The following is an 18,216-nucleotide window of genomic DNA, read 5'->3' as shown; positions in this document are numbered from 1 at the left end:
TATCAAGTATCGTATATAGGGATTTAATATGGTCAACTTGTACTTTTGATTCCTTCACTATTTTTAAATTTTGTTAAGTGGAGGCTGACTTTTTCTTAAGATATCTTCAAAGTGTCATTCGTTCAAAACCAATAAATCCATCAATAGGTCGGTATTATCCTCAAGTTAAGATTTTGTCTCTTGACTCCGTCACGAGCCCGAGCTAAAGGTCTGATTTGTGCCATGCATCACACACAACCACCTACCAAGGGGGCTTGCGGGTCGTGCGCTTGATAGGGTTTGAACCCTTGCCCCTTATATGGAATCTAAGGGCATTTATACTACCAAGTGCATGGTGCATGGTCCAATTCGACGAGGTGCTCTTGATTCGAGAATCCCACCTCCATCTTGTGCTATTTAACGGGGTCTGGAGACAAAACCCCAGCTAGACTCGAGGACAATTCTAACTTGTTGATTAGTTCATCAACTTCAGATGAACAAGAACTTGAAAACTTCTTCGAAAGAAGTCGGTCTCCCCTCAACAAATTTTTAATCAGGTCCCTATATTTTAATTTAACATAATTTAGTTATTTATTTTTATAATGTCATTAGTTAATTCAAATAGTTACTAGCATTAACCATCCTGGTTAGTGTCCTTGATTTTTAAATAAATTTAAATTTTTAAAAAGGCTTAAATGATTTTTTATTGATAATTTTTGTATTAGTTTGTTAGCATCCTTATCAAGTATCAAATGCCTATTTGTTACTTCTTGTACATTGCAGCTTGGTTATATATCCATGTGTGTTCTCCATTGATTATATAGTTCCATGTGTGTTCTCCATTTCATCTGCCTAGCTTTTATCTGTCAGTTATGTATCAATTAATGTTGTTTGATATTTATATTTATTTTTTATTTATAAATTAAAGTATTAGTGAATTAATGTTGTCTGTATTTCAGTTACTGCTTCCTCCTCCTCCTGCAACTATTGGTTCAATTGAAGCTGCCATTTAATTTTCGAATTAATATTTGGTACTGATATTGATAAAGTTTTTATATTTGCTTAAAGTGAAATATATTTGGTGCTACTCTTATAATCTTACATCTGTTCTAGGTACTATCGAGCACCTGAATATATTTGGTGCAACTAAATACACCACAACCATTGATGTAGCACCCCAAACCCAGCCCAGAAGTTATGGCCGGATCCGGCATGCCACATCAAAACGTAAAAAAAAAAATTTCCATTCTAAGTCCAGAAAATCGTACTTGATGTTCAAAAGATTAATTCATTAAGGATTAAAGTGAATGGAAGTCATGCACCGGTAGGAAACCGAAAAGAGGTGGTGAGTCCATCGGACTACTTAAGTACCAAGCTCCTTCGGATCCAATCCTAGACATGCATACCGCCATTGCCACACCTTAACGTCATGGATATTTCTAGGAAACCGATTTGATTAAGTCATTTTAGGAAAACCGATTAATTTTGGAAAATACTTTTATTGCGGAAGCTTTGCTTGTTGTCGTGTTATTTTGAAATCAACTGTTGTTTTTGAAAACGCGCCTAAAGCTATCCAATTTCAACAGTTAAAATAAATATTATCTATCTTAATAAAACATATAAAACCATAAAAATAAATAAGCGGCCTTATTACATTTAAAAGCCCAAAACCTCAAACGTAATTAAAAGGATGTCCAGTTCACGGAAGAAAATCAAACTTTCGAAGCGGGTGGCCACTCAATTCCCTCACGACTCCAAGCCCACTATGGTTGGGGATTTCTGCGTGGATGAAAATAAAAGGGTGAGTTTGGGGAAACTCGATGTGTAAGGAAAACCCATTCAAAGCCCAAGTCACTCAAGCCCATTCAGTAATAGCAGTGGTCTGGGCCAAAGCCCTTTTGATTACAATAAACTAGGCCTTAGCCCTTATTCAGATAATGTATGGCCCATAGGCCCATTTCAAAATACATGCAACATCAAGAAACATATGCAAGCTCATTTGGGTAATGATGGTACTGGGCGAGCCCTTTTGAGACACAATAAACGGGCCTTAGCCCTTATTCAGATAACAAGATGGCCCATAGGCCCATTTCAAAATACATGCAACATCGGTAAACATATGCAAGCCCATTTGGGAGACTACTCAACCCACCAACCACTACACTCCACCGCACCAGCCATACACTCCATGTGAGGAATAGCTCAACCCACCCAAACCCCAACACTCCACAGGTTGCTCGATTAACGAAGTAAATTGAGGCAAAGCCTCCAGTATGTGGACAAGCCACTTTCAGTACTTCCTCCGTCAATATCCCAGTCCCATGCATCAAATAATAACAACATGGCATGCAGTAAATAACAACATCAAACATGCATTTAGGTCAATTTAACCCTAGGGGTATTTGGTAATTTATCTATTAGGGGTAAACGTAAATTTTCTACTTTTAAAGGTATTTCAGTAATTGATCTATTTTAGGGTTTTTCATGCATATTCCTACTTTTCACGTACTAATGAATCACGCATCGAGGGTTCTTACTGAATTGGGCCGATTGGCCCATCATTCCAATTTTGGCCCATTAAGCCCAAAAATATCGAAGGCATGTAAATCATGCACTTTGGTCCAAACATTACAGCTTACCAAAAACATTAATCGATTTACCTCACGAGTATTCGCACACTCGCAAATCTACAAAATACCGGTTTTTGGCATTTCGGCTTTTCGACTTTTGCCGATCTAGACTAAGAAAGAGGGTGTTAGTTACACACCTGTTTGCGACGATATGCTGACGAGATCCACACACGAACCGCCTACAATTGGATTACTAACACGTTAATCTAACTATTCAAATACAAACTACATATTAACCCCTTACAATATTCGGCCAACCACACCTACAGATCATAGTAAGCTTATAAGAAATCAATAAGCAACTCATTAACAAATTTTTGTCAATGTTTACCACATAATCATAATTTCACTGCAAGCTGTCTTCCTGAGCAACAGTCACTAAATCATTTATAAATGGAGCTACGAAACTCCAAATCAAGTTCCGTTAATTTTCCTTGAAAATAGAATCATATATCTTCTATCCATAAAATTTTCAGAATTTTTGGTTTAGCCAATCAATACCAGATTTTTCTCAAAGTTTCCCATGTTTCACTGTTTGACTAATCTGACCACTCTTCATTACGAATCAAATTTCTCATTGTACAGAATTCAAAATATGTTCTTGTTTATTTCATTAGAAACTAGACTCAATAAGCTTTAATCACATAATTTATTCAGCTTCTAATTCATCTCCCACAATTTATGGTGATTTTCCAAAGTCACATTACTGCTGCTGTCCCAAGATTACCAAATCACTCTTTCATACACCTATCTTGCATGCATGTTATTTAAACATGTATATCACCAATCAATCATCACATATCTATGATTTTTACTTAAGCATAATCTCCATTTCATCATTTCAAAGCACAACATGTTAGCCGATTTTTCCCTTTAGCATCTAAGGCACATGCATGCTCATTTGTTTGGCTCAACTTCACATATCCTCCATTTTTCATCAAAAGAACATGAAACAACAACCATTTCCTTCATTTTAATTCATGACTAAATGCTCACAACACAACTAAAAATCAAAATATACTTCAAGAGTTAAGGTAGAATCAAGAAGAACTCATGAACCTCAAAATAGAAGCAAGGTACCAAGAACTTACCTTCAATTTTCCTCCTCCTAATGACCGAATACTCAAGAGCTTTCTCCTCTCCTTTCTCTTCTCTAACTTTCAGCTATGATGAACAAAGATGGACAAAACTTTGTTCTTTTCACCCCTTTTTCTTTTAATAAAACTTCATATTTCATCCATTTAATTCTTTAATACAAAAGACATGATATTCTTATAATTAAACATTTACCTAACCCATTATCATGAAACATTTACCTAACCCATTATCATGGAACATTTACCTAACCTATTATCATGAAACATTTACCGAACCCATTATCATGGAACATTTACCTAACCTATTATCAATTTGTATCAATTTGTACCATAAATTATGGATATCAAGTGTACATTTTGTCTACAACAACATGATGGCTGGCCACTTCATGTAAAATGAGAGGTTTATCATGCAAATCCTCCTATTTTGCACTCCTATTTATTTGGCCACTTCAATTTAGCCTATAGCATTTTCAAACATTTTCACATAGGTCCTATTTCATAATTTCACTCCCTTTTTCTTATGGAACAAAAATTAACTAAAATTACCGGGTTCTATCTTAAGCTTGGGCCTTCTAGAGGCCCACTAACATAATTAAACCTAAGCCAACATTTACAGGATTCCCGAAAATTGGGGCGTTACAATTGACATCTGTTCTAGGTACATGTTTCGTTGCTAAATTTTTTCTTTATTTCTATGCATTTTCAATTTAAATTACTTAACAAATAACACTTTTTTTACTCCAGCCTCTTTTTGCTGGTGAGAGCGGAGTAGACCAGGTTGTTGAAATTATTAAGGTACGTTTTAGTTCAAAATTCTAATCAATAATAGTTTTACCACGATGATTTTGGAAAAATTAATATTTTGGGGTTGCGATTTTGTATAGATTTAATTGTTGGTTCTGTTTGAAGCGTAACTATTTTGTTTCAAATTAATTTTAATTTTTTGCTTTTGAAAATATTTTTAAATTAGTTACACTATAATAAGATTTTAATTTGATATGTTTTTTTTTTAATTGAACTCGAATAATTTCACTCAATTTTATTCGATACGACTCAAATTTTATTTTACTTAACTCGATAAAATTTTAAATTGAGTTACGATAATAAAATAAAACTTATCAACTCAAATTTTTTTCATTCAAAAAATTACTTATCATAAAATAAAACTCAGTTGATTCAATGGAATACTCGTTGATGATTGCATTAGAAAAGCTGGGAGTATGACAAACTTGCCTATATCATAGCCATTATTAGTAATAACAACGGTAATTCTATAAAACCATGGACTCTAGGAACAACCCCAAAAATTAAACTTATGCTAGCCATCAGTGTCCCCTCCAAATTGACGAGCTTCATACAACAGAGAGATGAAAAGCCAAGTTGTATAAATATTTTGTTTTCTTTAATTTTATTTTCAAATTACCTAATTAAATTAAATTATATTTAAAGTTTTATTTTAAATATTTTATTTTATTAGAATCACGGAAAATAATTTCAATATTTTATTTTATTTTATTTTATTTTAACATTACAAAATTAAATTAAATTATATTTAAAGTTTTATTTTAAATATTTTATTTTTTGAATCATAAAAATAATTTCAATATTTTTATTTTATTTTAACATTACCTAATTAAATTAAATTGTATTTAAAGTTTTATTGTAAATATTTTATTTTTTTTGAATCACGAAAAATAATTTTAATATTTTTATTTTATTTTAAAATTACCTAATTAAATTAAATTTTATTTTCAAGTTCACTAGCAACTCACATAATTTACATAATTTACATAATACATAACTTACATAATTTAAAGTTCAAATTTCATAACTTACATAATACTTAACTTACATAATTTAAAGATCAAATTTAATAACTTACATAATTTACATAACTTACATAATACTTTACTTACATAATTTAAAGATTTAATTTCATAACTTACATAATACATAACTTACATAATTTAAAGATCAAATTTAATAACTTACATAATACTTGACTTACATAATTTAAAGGTCAAATTTCATAACTTACATAATACATAACTTACATAATTTAAAGATCAAATTTCATAACTTACATAATTTAAATAACTTACATAATAATTTAAAGATCAAATTTCATAACTTACGTAATACATAACTTACATAATTTAAAGATCAAATTTCATAACTTACATAATTTACATAACTTACATAATACATAAATATATATCATATCATAACTTACATAACTACTTATAAATAAACAACTTACCCGTCTGTGTATTTACATGATGGATTACTCAATTTACTTTCGATTCAATAGGTTTGGAGTGGGAAGGATGTTAATGACAAAGTTAAATGGCTTTCCAAAGGCCCGAATAGAGTGGTAAAAAGATATAGTGCCTTCATTATCAATGGATTCAGATTTCATACAAAATATCCTGAGAGATTGAGGAGAACTCAAAATTGTGGAATAGTTGTTAATTCTTCAATTTCAAGTTATGCTAGTGCTAGGGAAAGTAATCCCGTTGAGGGAAATGTGGAGTATTACGGACTTCTTACTGATATTATTGAGTTGGATTACTATGGAAAAGGGAAAGTTGTCTTATTTCGATGTGATTGGGCTGATGTTAATACTGCTCACGGAATTAAAAACGATAAATTTGGTTTTACAAAGGTGAATTTCTCTCGATTGATTCACACTGGAGAATAATTGATAGACGAGCCGTATGTATTTTCTTCTCAAGTGAAACAAGTTTTTTACTCGAAAGATCCAATTGATGAGGGTTGGTACGTTGTACTCCGAAATACTCCTAGAGACTTGTTTGACATGGGCAATGGAAGTAGAGATGACATCGTCGAAAGATCAAAAACTTTGCCTTTTCCAAAACAAAACTTAAATGAAAATATCCCTAGTACTAGTACACAATTTCAATGGGTTCGTCAGGATGTGGATGAAGATATTTACGAACTATGATGTAGTAAGATTTTACGATTTTTTAATTATATGTAATATTATAATTTTAATCTTGGTCATGTTATATAATTTAATCATTTTATATGTACTATTATTGTTGTAATTTGTTACTAAAATTTCAACTATTTAACATTATTGTAAGAATAATTTGAATTATACTTCATTTATATGTCTTTCATTGAATTTGAAGTATCATTTAGATTTAATGTTATATTTGCTACATTTGCTATATTTTGTTGAATTTCATGTTATATTTGCTATTTTTGGTTGGATTTAATGTAGGAAGGGTTGGATATTGGTGAAAAATGTACATTGCAAATCTGACAAAATTAGCGGCGCTTGTAACAAAAAGTTGCTAAAAACCATGACTTTTAGTGGCGCTTTCCTCAAAAACGCCGCTAAAAGTCATGATCTTTTGTGGTGTTTTTTTTAAAATAAACGCATAGCGGCGTTTTTTGCGGCACTTGTGAAAACGCCGTAAATAGTTCCAGCGGCGCTTAAAAGCGCTGCTAAAGGCAAAAAAAAACGCTGCTAAAAGTCTATTTTCCTGTTGTGAGCCTTAAATGATTTTTTAAATTTATTACTAAGGACTTTTTTGACCCTTTAGTTTTACTAGTTTCAAAAAGTTCTAGTTTAGTAGGTCAAATTGAATAAAAGTGTTAAGGTTGAAGGCTAAATTTGTCATCATACGTTATATATAAACACCAAATTTTATCAGAGGGACTGTTTTGCTTGCTAATCTAATGTACATAGATTAATTTACCCATTTTTCAATAGAGAAACTAAAACGTAATCCAAGATATAATACCAAGAATTTTTGTAATACTTTTACTGATAATAGTACTACTAAATCTAAAAATTTTCTTTAATTTTCATGTGATTCTAGTACCCTTCACATAGAATTATCTATAGGCTGAGTTTCAACAAGGTTTTTGTCTTAAGTAAATTAAATAATAATTTTAAAAAATAAATTTAATTATAAAAATATTAATATAAAATATATTTTTGATTTTTGAAATAGTGAAATGAATTTTTAGATAAATCAAACAAAAACATATATAAACTTAATTTCTTTTCAAAAATTAGTCGTGATAATAAACTATATATATATATAAAAGATAGATATAATACAAAACCATTCATATTATTTGTATTATGCTTATGTTATTTTTTATGTTATAATTATTTTATATATATATATATATATTAAATTTTAACATATTAATAATTTATTTTAAATAAAATTACACCATTTTTATTGCTTTTATATATAATTTTATATATTTTAAATACATCTTGAAGGGCAGAAATATCATGCAAATTCCTCCTCAATAGCTAAATAACATACTACACCTTTTCTTAAACTATATTCTGGAATATAGAGAGAGAACCTTTTAGTTTTTAAAATAGATATAGTCAGCCAAGCTCACCTTCTAGAAGTTTATGTAATTCTCCTTCCATATTTGGTTGATACTCATTAGCAGCGGTGAAGTTGAAAAATTATTTAGGATAAAATTAATTAAATTTTATATTTTTATTAATAATAAAATATAATTTTATTATTTTAACAATTTATATCTTTATAATTTTTAAAAAATAAAATAAATTATTATTATTTTTAATGGATGAAAATGTAATTTTATTATTATTAATTTAGAATTTTATAAATTATAAAAAAATAAAATAAAATCGAGACCGGCCCCTTGGCTCCCCCACCACTGCACATTGAGATTTATGTGGAACTGTTCATGTTACTATTCAGTAGCTTTCAATAGGGATCATAAATTCGAAGCCATTCGTTAAAGCTATCTTGCTCAACTTTACCTCTTAATTATTAAATAAGACTTTAACATATAATTTCTTTTTAATGTGGTATTTATATATTTTTATTTATATTTGTATTAGATAAAAGTTATACATTAATCGTTTAATTTTTTCGTGCTTAATTCAGATTTTAAAATTGAATTGATGAAAATTCGTAATTAGCAAATAATACTAACTATTAATTTTTATAAAATAAGCTATAAAATCTGAATCAAATCACATCCATCGCACTATATTTGACAAATTAAATATAAAATTAAACAAATCTATAATTACCATTAAATTTATTTTATCAACAAAATTATAAAAATTACAAACTTAATAATATCGAAATTAATTTTCATAAAATCAATCTTAAAATCCCTATTAAATACTAACAAATTAACATCATTACACCTTATATTTATCTACCTATATATTATCATATTATGTCTCAAAATAATCTTATGTTAATTTATTATTTTTATCACCGCTTCAATGAAATCATCTTTCTCCTAGTTTGAAAACGTTTTAGGTTCATGGTTTGGTCAAAAAAAGAAAATGGAATACACCAAAACGCAATCAATTCGTGAATGGTTGTTTTTTTTGTTATGTGTATTTTTATTAGAGTTAAAATATAATTTTAAAAAATTAAATTAAAATTTTATTAATATGAGAGTTAAAAGTGCAATTTTACTATGTGTTATCTTAAAATTTTAAAGGGTTTAATTTGTTATTTGGGAAGGGGAGGCCGATAGGTACGAGTCTGATTATTTGTAATTGTCAATTTTGTATCTCTAGTTCTACCATTCGTAGGTGTTATGTGCGAGTTTTATCTGGTTATATTTTGATTCTTCATCAATTTGTTCTTTGTATTCTCATGTTCGTTTTACTTTTCATGAAGATTAATTTTTTCGAGATTCGTAGCTACTTCTCACAATAATGTCATCTCTAAGGGTAGATTTTGATTTCTCCTTTTGAAAGTGCACCTAATACTTATTAGTGTTCTACTCTATAATTGTTCGAACATATCTATACTTGTAACTGTATTATATTTATACACATAAAGATTATATTTGTTTAAACACTCGTAAATATAGTCAAATATATATTATTGTTAAATATAGTTAAATAAATATATTATTGTCGATTATCATATTTTTTACATTTAAAGTTTAGTTTTTATTTTTAATTTAAGAATTTTAGTTATTTACATTTTAGATTTAAAACAAAATTTAATTATGAATATAGTTAGAATTCTTTATTAAAGTTAGGTTTATTGAAACATGAAATTATTATTATTATTATAGGAAATTGTTTTTTATTTCATGTTATACCAATAAATTTAGAGTTTATTTAATTTTAAATTTTAAATTTGGAAAAATTAGAAAAATTAAATTTTAAATGCTTGCAAGTTATGGCATATTTAGCCTTATTAATGACATTTCCAAATACTAAAGCACGTCCACACTAGCTCCGGTGGAAGTGAGGCAGTCAAACAGTCTTCAGCAATGCATCAGCTCCTTCCTTGATCAGCTTCCATGCAGCAACCACGTGGTTGTCACCCGTCAATGTGGCGCCCACAGCAAATCTCAGGATATATATTCCACCAACTTTCGTATGAGTCATATAAACCCGACCCGTCGAATTGACCCAATCCAACAACTTCCGGTTCAACAGTTCGGTGTAATCCGACCCGAAAGTTTCATCCGGGTTCAATCGGAAACACACCAGCCCGAACTCTCTTGGCACCACAATCTCGAACCTCGGGTCGGATCTTACAAAATCCTCGAATATCTTGGCCATCCCTACGTCGGACCGGATGTGATCTTGTAAGTTGACGACACCGTATGTTCGAAAAATGAGCCATAATCTTAATGACTTGAACCTCCGGCCGGTACCGACTTGCCAGTCCTTGAAATCGACGACGGAATCCGATTCGCTTTGTTTGTTTCTCAAGTATTCCGGGTTGGTGCTTAGAGCTTTGACAAGTGCGGTGGGGTTTTTCACCCACAAGCAGCAACAATCTAAGCCACTGAGTAGCCACTTGTGGGGACTCAAACTCAACGAGTCAACTAGTTCTACCCCATTAAGGTGATGGCGGAACTCCGGGCATATACATGCACTTCCGGCATAAGCAGCATCCACGTGAACCCACATGCCATGTTCCTTCGCCACACCAGCGAGCAGTTCGATTGGGTCAACAGCCGTGGTGGAAGTGGTCCCTAGGGTGACACAAAGATAAAGTGGGACCAACCCATCCGCCATGTCTGCTTCGACGGCGGCCTTAAGCTGAATGGGAGATAAAGAGAAACCGGCGTCGATCGTCGTCGGAATCAACCTTATGTTCCGAGGAGAAATGCCGACCATCTTACAAGCTTTAGCAAATGTGGAATGAGTTTGGTCGGAAGCATAAACGACAAGCTTGTTCAAGTTGCCGGAGCCATCGACATCAAGAGCTTTGTCCCTCGCCGCAATTAGCGTAACGAGAATAGCTTCACTGGTGGTGTTCTGGATAACGCCACCGCCAGTACCTTGAAACATGAACGACTTGGGCAGCTTCAGCATGTCAGCCAGCCAATCGATGACCAGCATTTCCAACTCAGTCGCCGCCGGCGAAGCAATCCAGTTGAAACCAACGGAGTTAAAGCAAGTACAAAGCATTTCACCAAGGAAACCGGCAGTGCTAACAGTTGAAGGAAAAAAAGCAAAGAAATTAGGGCTTAACCAATGCGTCATCCCTGGGATTATCTGGTTTTTAACGTCCTCAAGGATCGTTTCAAGGGATTCAGGCAGAGACGGTGCGTTTTGCGGCAAGTTAGCCCGGAGATAGCCTGGTTGCACCTGACTTAAAACTGGGTAGCTCTCGATATTTTGATAATAATCAGCAATGAAATCCACCATTTCATGAGCTTGTTTTCTAAACTCTTGAGGGTTTAAGGGATTGAAATGGGGTGTGTTGACCAAGTTGGATTCAATTTTACCCATAATAATAATTATTAATAATTAATATTAATAATAATAACTCTAAAAATCCAGAAAGAAAGAGATACTGAGACAGTGATATAGAGTCTAAGGTTATATAGGAAAAAAACTTATTTTTCTATTTAGACATAATATAAAAAACGAAGTTCCGTTGCTAGTTTTGCTACTCTTTGGCGGTCTCCTTGCGTGCTTTAAACGGATGCTTCCTTTTATAGTAAAAGTCAGCCACTACGTAGATTAAATGTAGAGGTAGTTGATGAGTGGTCAATTTTAAACGTGAAGAATACGCGGGGAATAGGGTTCAATTCTGTGTTATTAGAGGCAATCTTTTCCGAACCAAATCCACCGATCAGACCGGATGAATCAGATAGCTATTACAGGTCAAATTAATATTTTACGCATTTATTAATTAATCAAAATTTTAATATTATATTTTTAATTACAGTAATTAATTTATAATAATATTTTTTATTTAAATGATTGAATATAACTATGATTATAAATATCACCATTTGTTTTCCTATATTTTATAATAATCCTATTTTAAAACTTATATTAAATTTATAATTAATTTTAAATTAAAATTATCATACTTTCTATTTTACTTTATTTCTTTTAAATGTAAATTTTGGTAATATGATGGGAGGTATGACCATTAGTTCAAAAATTTCTCAAAACACATGCTTTTATATATATTAACTTCCAACCAATTAATAAGTGGTCGAGAGCAATGGTAATACAAATTTTACTCCCAAGGGAATAACTTAGGTTCGAACTTTGAAGATGATATTGTTAGGAGGGACAACTACGAACCCCGAACATAAACCATAAAATAGATATGAATAATATAAAAAAAAAAGCAAAACTTTTAATTTCATATGTGTTGTATGTGATTTTACGCATTTAATATTTAATTAATTGTTATTATTTAAATATAATTAAAATATATTAACTTATCAATTGAATATTATAATAGAAAATTTTCAAATCATAAATAACGTACAATATAATTTTACTTTATGTAATTAATAAAAATAACAGAACATAATTAGCTCTAATATATTAATCAAGTGATAATTAAGATGCTTAGAATTCTCTAATAATTTTAATTTACATCAATAAAATTAGCACATTTTTAGATCAAAATTTTTAACTAATAATTTTAATTTAATTTATAATTATCATAACTATTTTTCTTATATTTTATACTTAGAGTTTTATTCAAGTAATAATTTAATTTTAAAATTAGCACAATATTTTTAACTAGTAATTGCAAATTAAATTAAAATATTTTTAAATGTATATAATTATCATAACTTTAATTAAATTATAATTATTTCTAAAGGCATAATTATCACAATTTCTATTTTACTTTAATTTTTAAATATAAATTTAATACTATGATGGAAAATAAAGAGTATTCTTGTCAATTAAAAATTTTTCACGTGGTCAGCATTTACCTCCTTAATTGGCCTACAAAATACAGAGAATTAGTTCTTGGACTTGCTTCGATAAATATGTTGAGAAGTAAATAAAATAAAATCAAACTCAATATATGTAAAGTATCGATTAATGTTACTATAATGTCACTTTTATTTTTTTCAATAGTATTAAAATATAAATTTATTATCACCCCACCTATATTTATTATTAGATAAATTTTAAATAATAATTTTAATATATAATATATTTTCTTTTACTCATATAAAGAGTGCGACAAAATCTAATATTCACTAAAACTGTTCAAGATTTTAAACTCCCACAAATAGCATAGATTTACTTGGTTAATTAAAATTAATAAAAATAAAACACACTCTCTTTCTGTCTTTCCCCGTATACTTAACTCGTTAATATTATATCATTTTTTTAACAATTTCATTATATGTTATGATTATATCTGTTCTTTTTAAGATAATCCCTAAAATTACCAATAGCCTCTTTCTAACTCATAAATAGGAAGATAGTGCACTTCAACACATTCAAATTCACGTCCTCCTGCATTATCAACAATACCCATACTAATCGAACTAAGGGTAAATTTGAAAGGACGATGGAGTTACCACGTACATTTCTTAAAAAGAAATTCTATATTTCATATCCACACGTTTCTTATTCCTCATAAATACTCATTTCAAATCTAGCTACCAAAACCAGAATCATTTAAACTCTAATAAATAGACTGGATTTGCTCCAATAATACTCAATGTAGGAAAAAAAAAATTCACCTAACCCACTTAAACTCTCATAAATTGATTTTCAAAATTCAAAAATTTTCAATTACATTTTTAAATTATTGATATCATATCGATGATTTTCTTCAATTGTTAAAACTATCAGTTTAATGATTAAATGATATATCAAATTTTATATAACATAATTTAAAATAAAGATTATAAAAAGTATAATATTATCGCATAGATTATAAAATAAAAAACTAAAAAGAGTGAATGGTAAAATTTTCGTAAAAACTTGAAAACCTCAAACCAAGACTTATACAACAGATATCTTTTTATTTTTAATTTTCATTTTAAACTATGCTACGTTAGATTTGACATCTTATTAATAGTTAAATTAATGATTTTAATAATAAAATAATTTTATTGATATAATCTCGTTAGTTTAAAGATGTACTTAAAATATTTTAAAGTTTAGAGCTCAATTTAAAATAAAATTATAATTTCAGAATGTATGATGTAATTAACTCTGTATTTTATATTTACTCTATTAATCAAATTTAATAACACGAAAATGGGGTGTGACTGGCTGTTGTGGTTTACATCGTGAAGGGTAGAGAGACTTATTATCTTTGGAGGATCAATGGGCCGGTAGCTAGGATATTTAACAAAGTGAGGTCCAACGTGGGGGAAAAGAAGGCTTTCGGTTGTCCCTTTCACTAAGTTAGACGAAATGGTAGGACGGCAGATGTTGACATAAGATTTACGGACTTCACTTTTAATGGTCCAAATGAAAAAACACATTGATATCGTTTACGAGTTTTTCCAATATCTTTTGTACTCTTGTTGATGTACTTCACATTATTTGGCCAAATGGAAAAAACATTTATATCGTTTAAGGGGTTGTCCAATATATCTTTTGTAGAAGTCCCCGACGCTTAGGTGAGATGGGAGGTAGCTAGTAGCTAGTTGTTATTAGTAGCATTTTGTCCAATCATTTGGTTCTTTGCCTGTTGTTAAGTTATCTTGATTTTTTTTTAGATCTTTGATCACGTAACACCTCATATTTCACTTAATCGTCGGGTTAAGCAATTAATAAGTTTTACAAACAAGTCAATTGGAAGACTTGTACTTTCTAAAGTAGTTTACCCACATTATATATGTTTCATATTTATTTCTAAATTGTATCAATTGATTTAATTCTTCATGAAGTTTTAGCCAATATTCCAAAATCACATCAATTAACAATTATTCACTTATTATTTTATCAATTCGTTTAAATATTCTCACATGTATTAATCATTCTATCACTTATAATCATTTTATAACATTTCAAATTCATCTACCATTTTTTTCCTCGTCTTTTATGTATATATATATTAGAATCTTTAGCTCTTAGTATAACATGCTTATATGTAACATTAACTATAATCTCACTATTTACTTATATGTTCATATTAAATTTGTCCATTTGTGTTATAGTTACTAAATTATTTATATTTTAAGCTAAGAACTTCAAATTAAGATCCGTTTGATGTTTTTGAAACTAGACTCAAATTTCTTTTTTCCATAAAAATTTCAAAATTTCTAATTAATCCAGTTTATTCTTTAAACCTTCCCTTGTTCTGCTGCTAGGCAGCTTTGATCCTTCTTCACTAAAAATTAATTATCTTTTAGTAAAAATTTCTTATTATGTTGTCATTTGTTTCCCTTGAAAATAGACCCATTAAGCTTTTAGGCAAGTAAATTTCATTACCTAAACATTTTCTTTTTACAATTTTTAATGAAATCATTCTGACATTGTCTCACATAAATTATTATATCTCACAATCTACAATTCTGTTGCTTTCACCGTTTCTTCTATGCAAAACTAGACTCATTAAGCTTAAATTTCATACTTGATTCTTCCTTTAATTCAATTTCTACATTTTTTTGTGAATTTTCAAAGTCAAGTCTATAACAGCCCGATTTAGGGCTTAGTCGAAATAGTGGTCTCGGGACCACAAATCCGAAGTTAAAAAGATTATTTTATTATTATTTTGATGTTCTAGCATTAATATATTAGTGCATGAAAAATTTGGTAAGTTAATTTTGACGTTTGTGAGCCCAATTGCGAAAGATGACTAAATCGCATAAAGTGTAAAAGTCCTAAATTGATAGCCAAATGTGTTAATTGCCATGGAACTAAAATTTGAGGTCTTTAAAAGGAAAATAGACCCTTGAGAATGGGCATAGCCGGCCATGGAGTCTTAGGGGAGACAAAATTGTCAAAATTAGGTGAAATTTAGTCACCAATTTTGACTAGCTTTAATTTCATACATGATTCATCCTTTAATTCAATTTCTACAATTTTTTTTTGTGAATTTTTAAAGTCAATTCACTGCTGTTGTCTAGAAACTGTTTTAGTTGAACATTTTTTTTTCATGGTTCTTTTGCACTAATTTTCATCTAACTACACATATTTATTAAAATTTTGATTATTATCAGTTTAATCCCTAAAACTCACATATCATTAATATATAATTTTATTATAACTTCTCTTATTTCAATTATAAATTTTATAACTTTACAATTTAGTCCTTAACATCATGAAAATTCATCATTCAATATAATTTCACTTTATATCACCTCGTAATTTAACCTCTAACACCTAACACATCATTTAGACCTTATATCACAGTACTTTATTTAAATTATAAACTTTTATACACTTTACAATTTAGCCCCCATTATCATAAATACAAGTTAACTTGGAAATTTTCACACACCATCACTTCGGATGTAATCATCATTTCATCATGCATCATTTGTATTCTCATTTCAATATTCACCTTCACATAACTTACTTTGTTTACTTTACAATTTGGTTATTCTTCTTGCTACTTCAACATGCTAATTTAATTTCCTGCATAATATTTGTACAAACAAATCTAATTCAACTATTTAACATAATTTATACCAAAAATAAAATAAAATCAAATAAATTTCCTAAAGTACTTGTATTTTTAATCTCTTCACTTTCTTCGCTTCAAATTATAATTTCTTACTTCCAAGATAGTATTCTAACTCTCTAGTGTTTCTACTTCACTTCTTCTTTTGGGTGATTATGGAAATTTTTAAAAGAATTGGATGAAAAAGTGGAATATCATGGAGAAGGACTAAATTGCAAAAAAAACAAAATTTTCTCTACTTCTCCTCTTCCACCAACGTGATATGCATGGAGAAAGATAATAATTTTTTTCTTCATCTTTCTCCCTTTTTATACTAGTATTAAATTAATAAAATATTATTTTATTCATTAAATATCATCAACATGATAATTACTTTCTAGACTTCTCTTTCTTACTAGTTGACCATTTTAGCCTTTATCATGTTTTAAAATTTCATCATTGAATTATCACTTAATTTAGTAAAATTGTAATTTAGTCCCTCATATTTCTTTCACGTAAGATATTTTCACTATTGACGCTTCAACTTTTTCATATTTATACTTTAACCACTTACATGTTAAATATTTACACTTAAACCACATAACTTTTTCATATTTTTTTATGATTTAGTCCCTAGCTCAAATTAATATTTCAAAACATACTTCTTAATTCATTTTCCTCTAACATCCCTTGTCATTTACTTTCTTTATATCTTATTTCACTAAAAATGTAACACTCTTTACCCGAGACTGTTTCCAGAATCGAGCACGAGGCATTACTAAACTTATTCTATCCCTTAAATAGGTTTAAATTGTTTATTTAAGCATTTCGGAATGTGCTACCATTCTGCGTCGTAGTCGCCTAAAAATTCATATCTTGAGTTCCGAAACTCAAAATTAAGATCCGTAAATTTTTCCTGAAACTAGACTCATATATCTATCTACTAATTTTTTTCATAGATTTTTGACTTGGCCAATTAGTACAGTTTATTAGTTAAAGTTTCCCCTGTTTCAAAACTCAACTGCACTAACCTCTTGTTACTACGAACCATGTTTCTTCCTGTACAAAATTCATATCACTAAGCCGTTTGTTTCTCTTAAAACTAGACTCAACAAGGATTATAACCATATAAAGTATACCTTCTAATTAGTTTTGTAAAATTTATGGTGAATTTCAAAGTTGAAACAGGGGTTCCAGAAATTGCTCTGACCCTGTTTCACTAAAACTCAGATATATCATGAAATATAATACCTTTACCTATTTTTCTTATTCCATAAGAAAATAGACATAATAAGCTTTAATTTCATATATTATTCATCTTCAAACTATGTTTATAAAATTTTAGTGATTTTTCAAAGTTACGTCATTGCTGTTACTTGAATCTGTTTTTAGGTTACTTTCACATTTTCATAATTTTCATGTGATAATCACCATTCAATCATACATATTAATAAACATGCATATCATCGGCCATTTTATTAGCTAATCACTAGCAAGTATTTACACATCATTCATTGTTCATATTATACCAAAAGTGGCTAAGTTTCTATACATGCCATACACAAAACAAAACGCCTAATTATACCGAGTTATTTCTTTGATAGTGTGATCGGCCTCCGACGCTTCCTTCGATCCCCGAGTGGCTAGATA

General features: G+C 29.5%; 1 protein-coding gene across 1 annotated transcript; it reads right to left on the bottom strand.

Annotated features, from left to right (window-relative positions):
• Positions 1-9,828: 9,828 nt before the first annotated feature.
• LOC108482315 (tryptophan decarboxylase TDC1-like) lies at positions 9,829-11,638 on the bottom strand. Its single transcript, XM_017785439.2, has one exon. It carries the CDS (start codon positions 11,463-11,465, stop codon positions 9,972-9,974), a length of 1,494 nt encoding a protein of 497 aa, XP_017640928.1. The 5' UTR covers positions 11,466-11,638; the 3' UTR covers positions 9,829-9,971.
• Positions 11,639-18,216: the final 6,578 nt, after the last annotated feature.

The sequence above is a fragment of the Gossypium arboreum genome, chromosome 1 (assembly GCF_025698485.1).
Source record: "Gossypium arboreum isolate Shixiya-1 chromosome 1, ASM2569848v2, whole genome shotgun sequence".
Lineage (NCBI taxonomy): Eukaryota > Viridiplantae > Streptophyta > Magnoliopsida > Malvales > Malvaceae > Gossypium > Gossypium arboreum.
The sequence above is the reverse complement of the archived record's forward strand: the minus strand, read 5'-3'. Positions and strand labels throughout refer to the sequence as shown.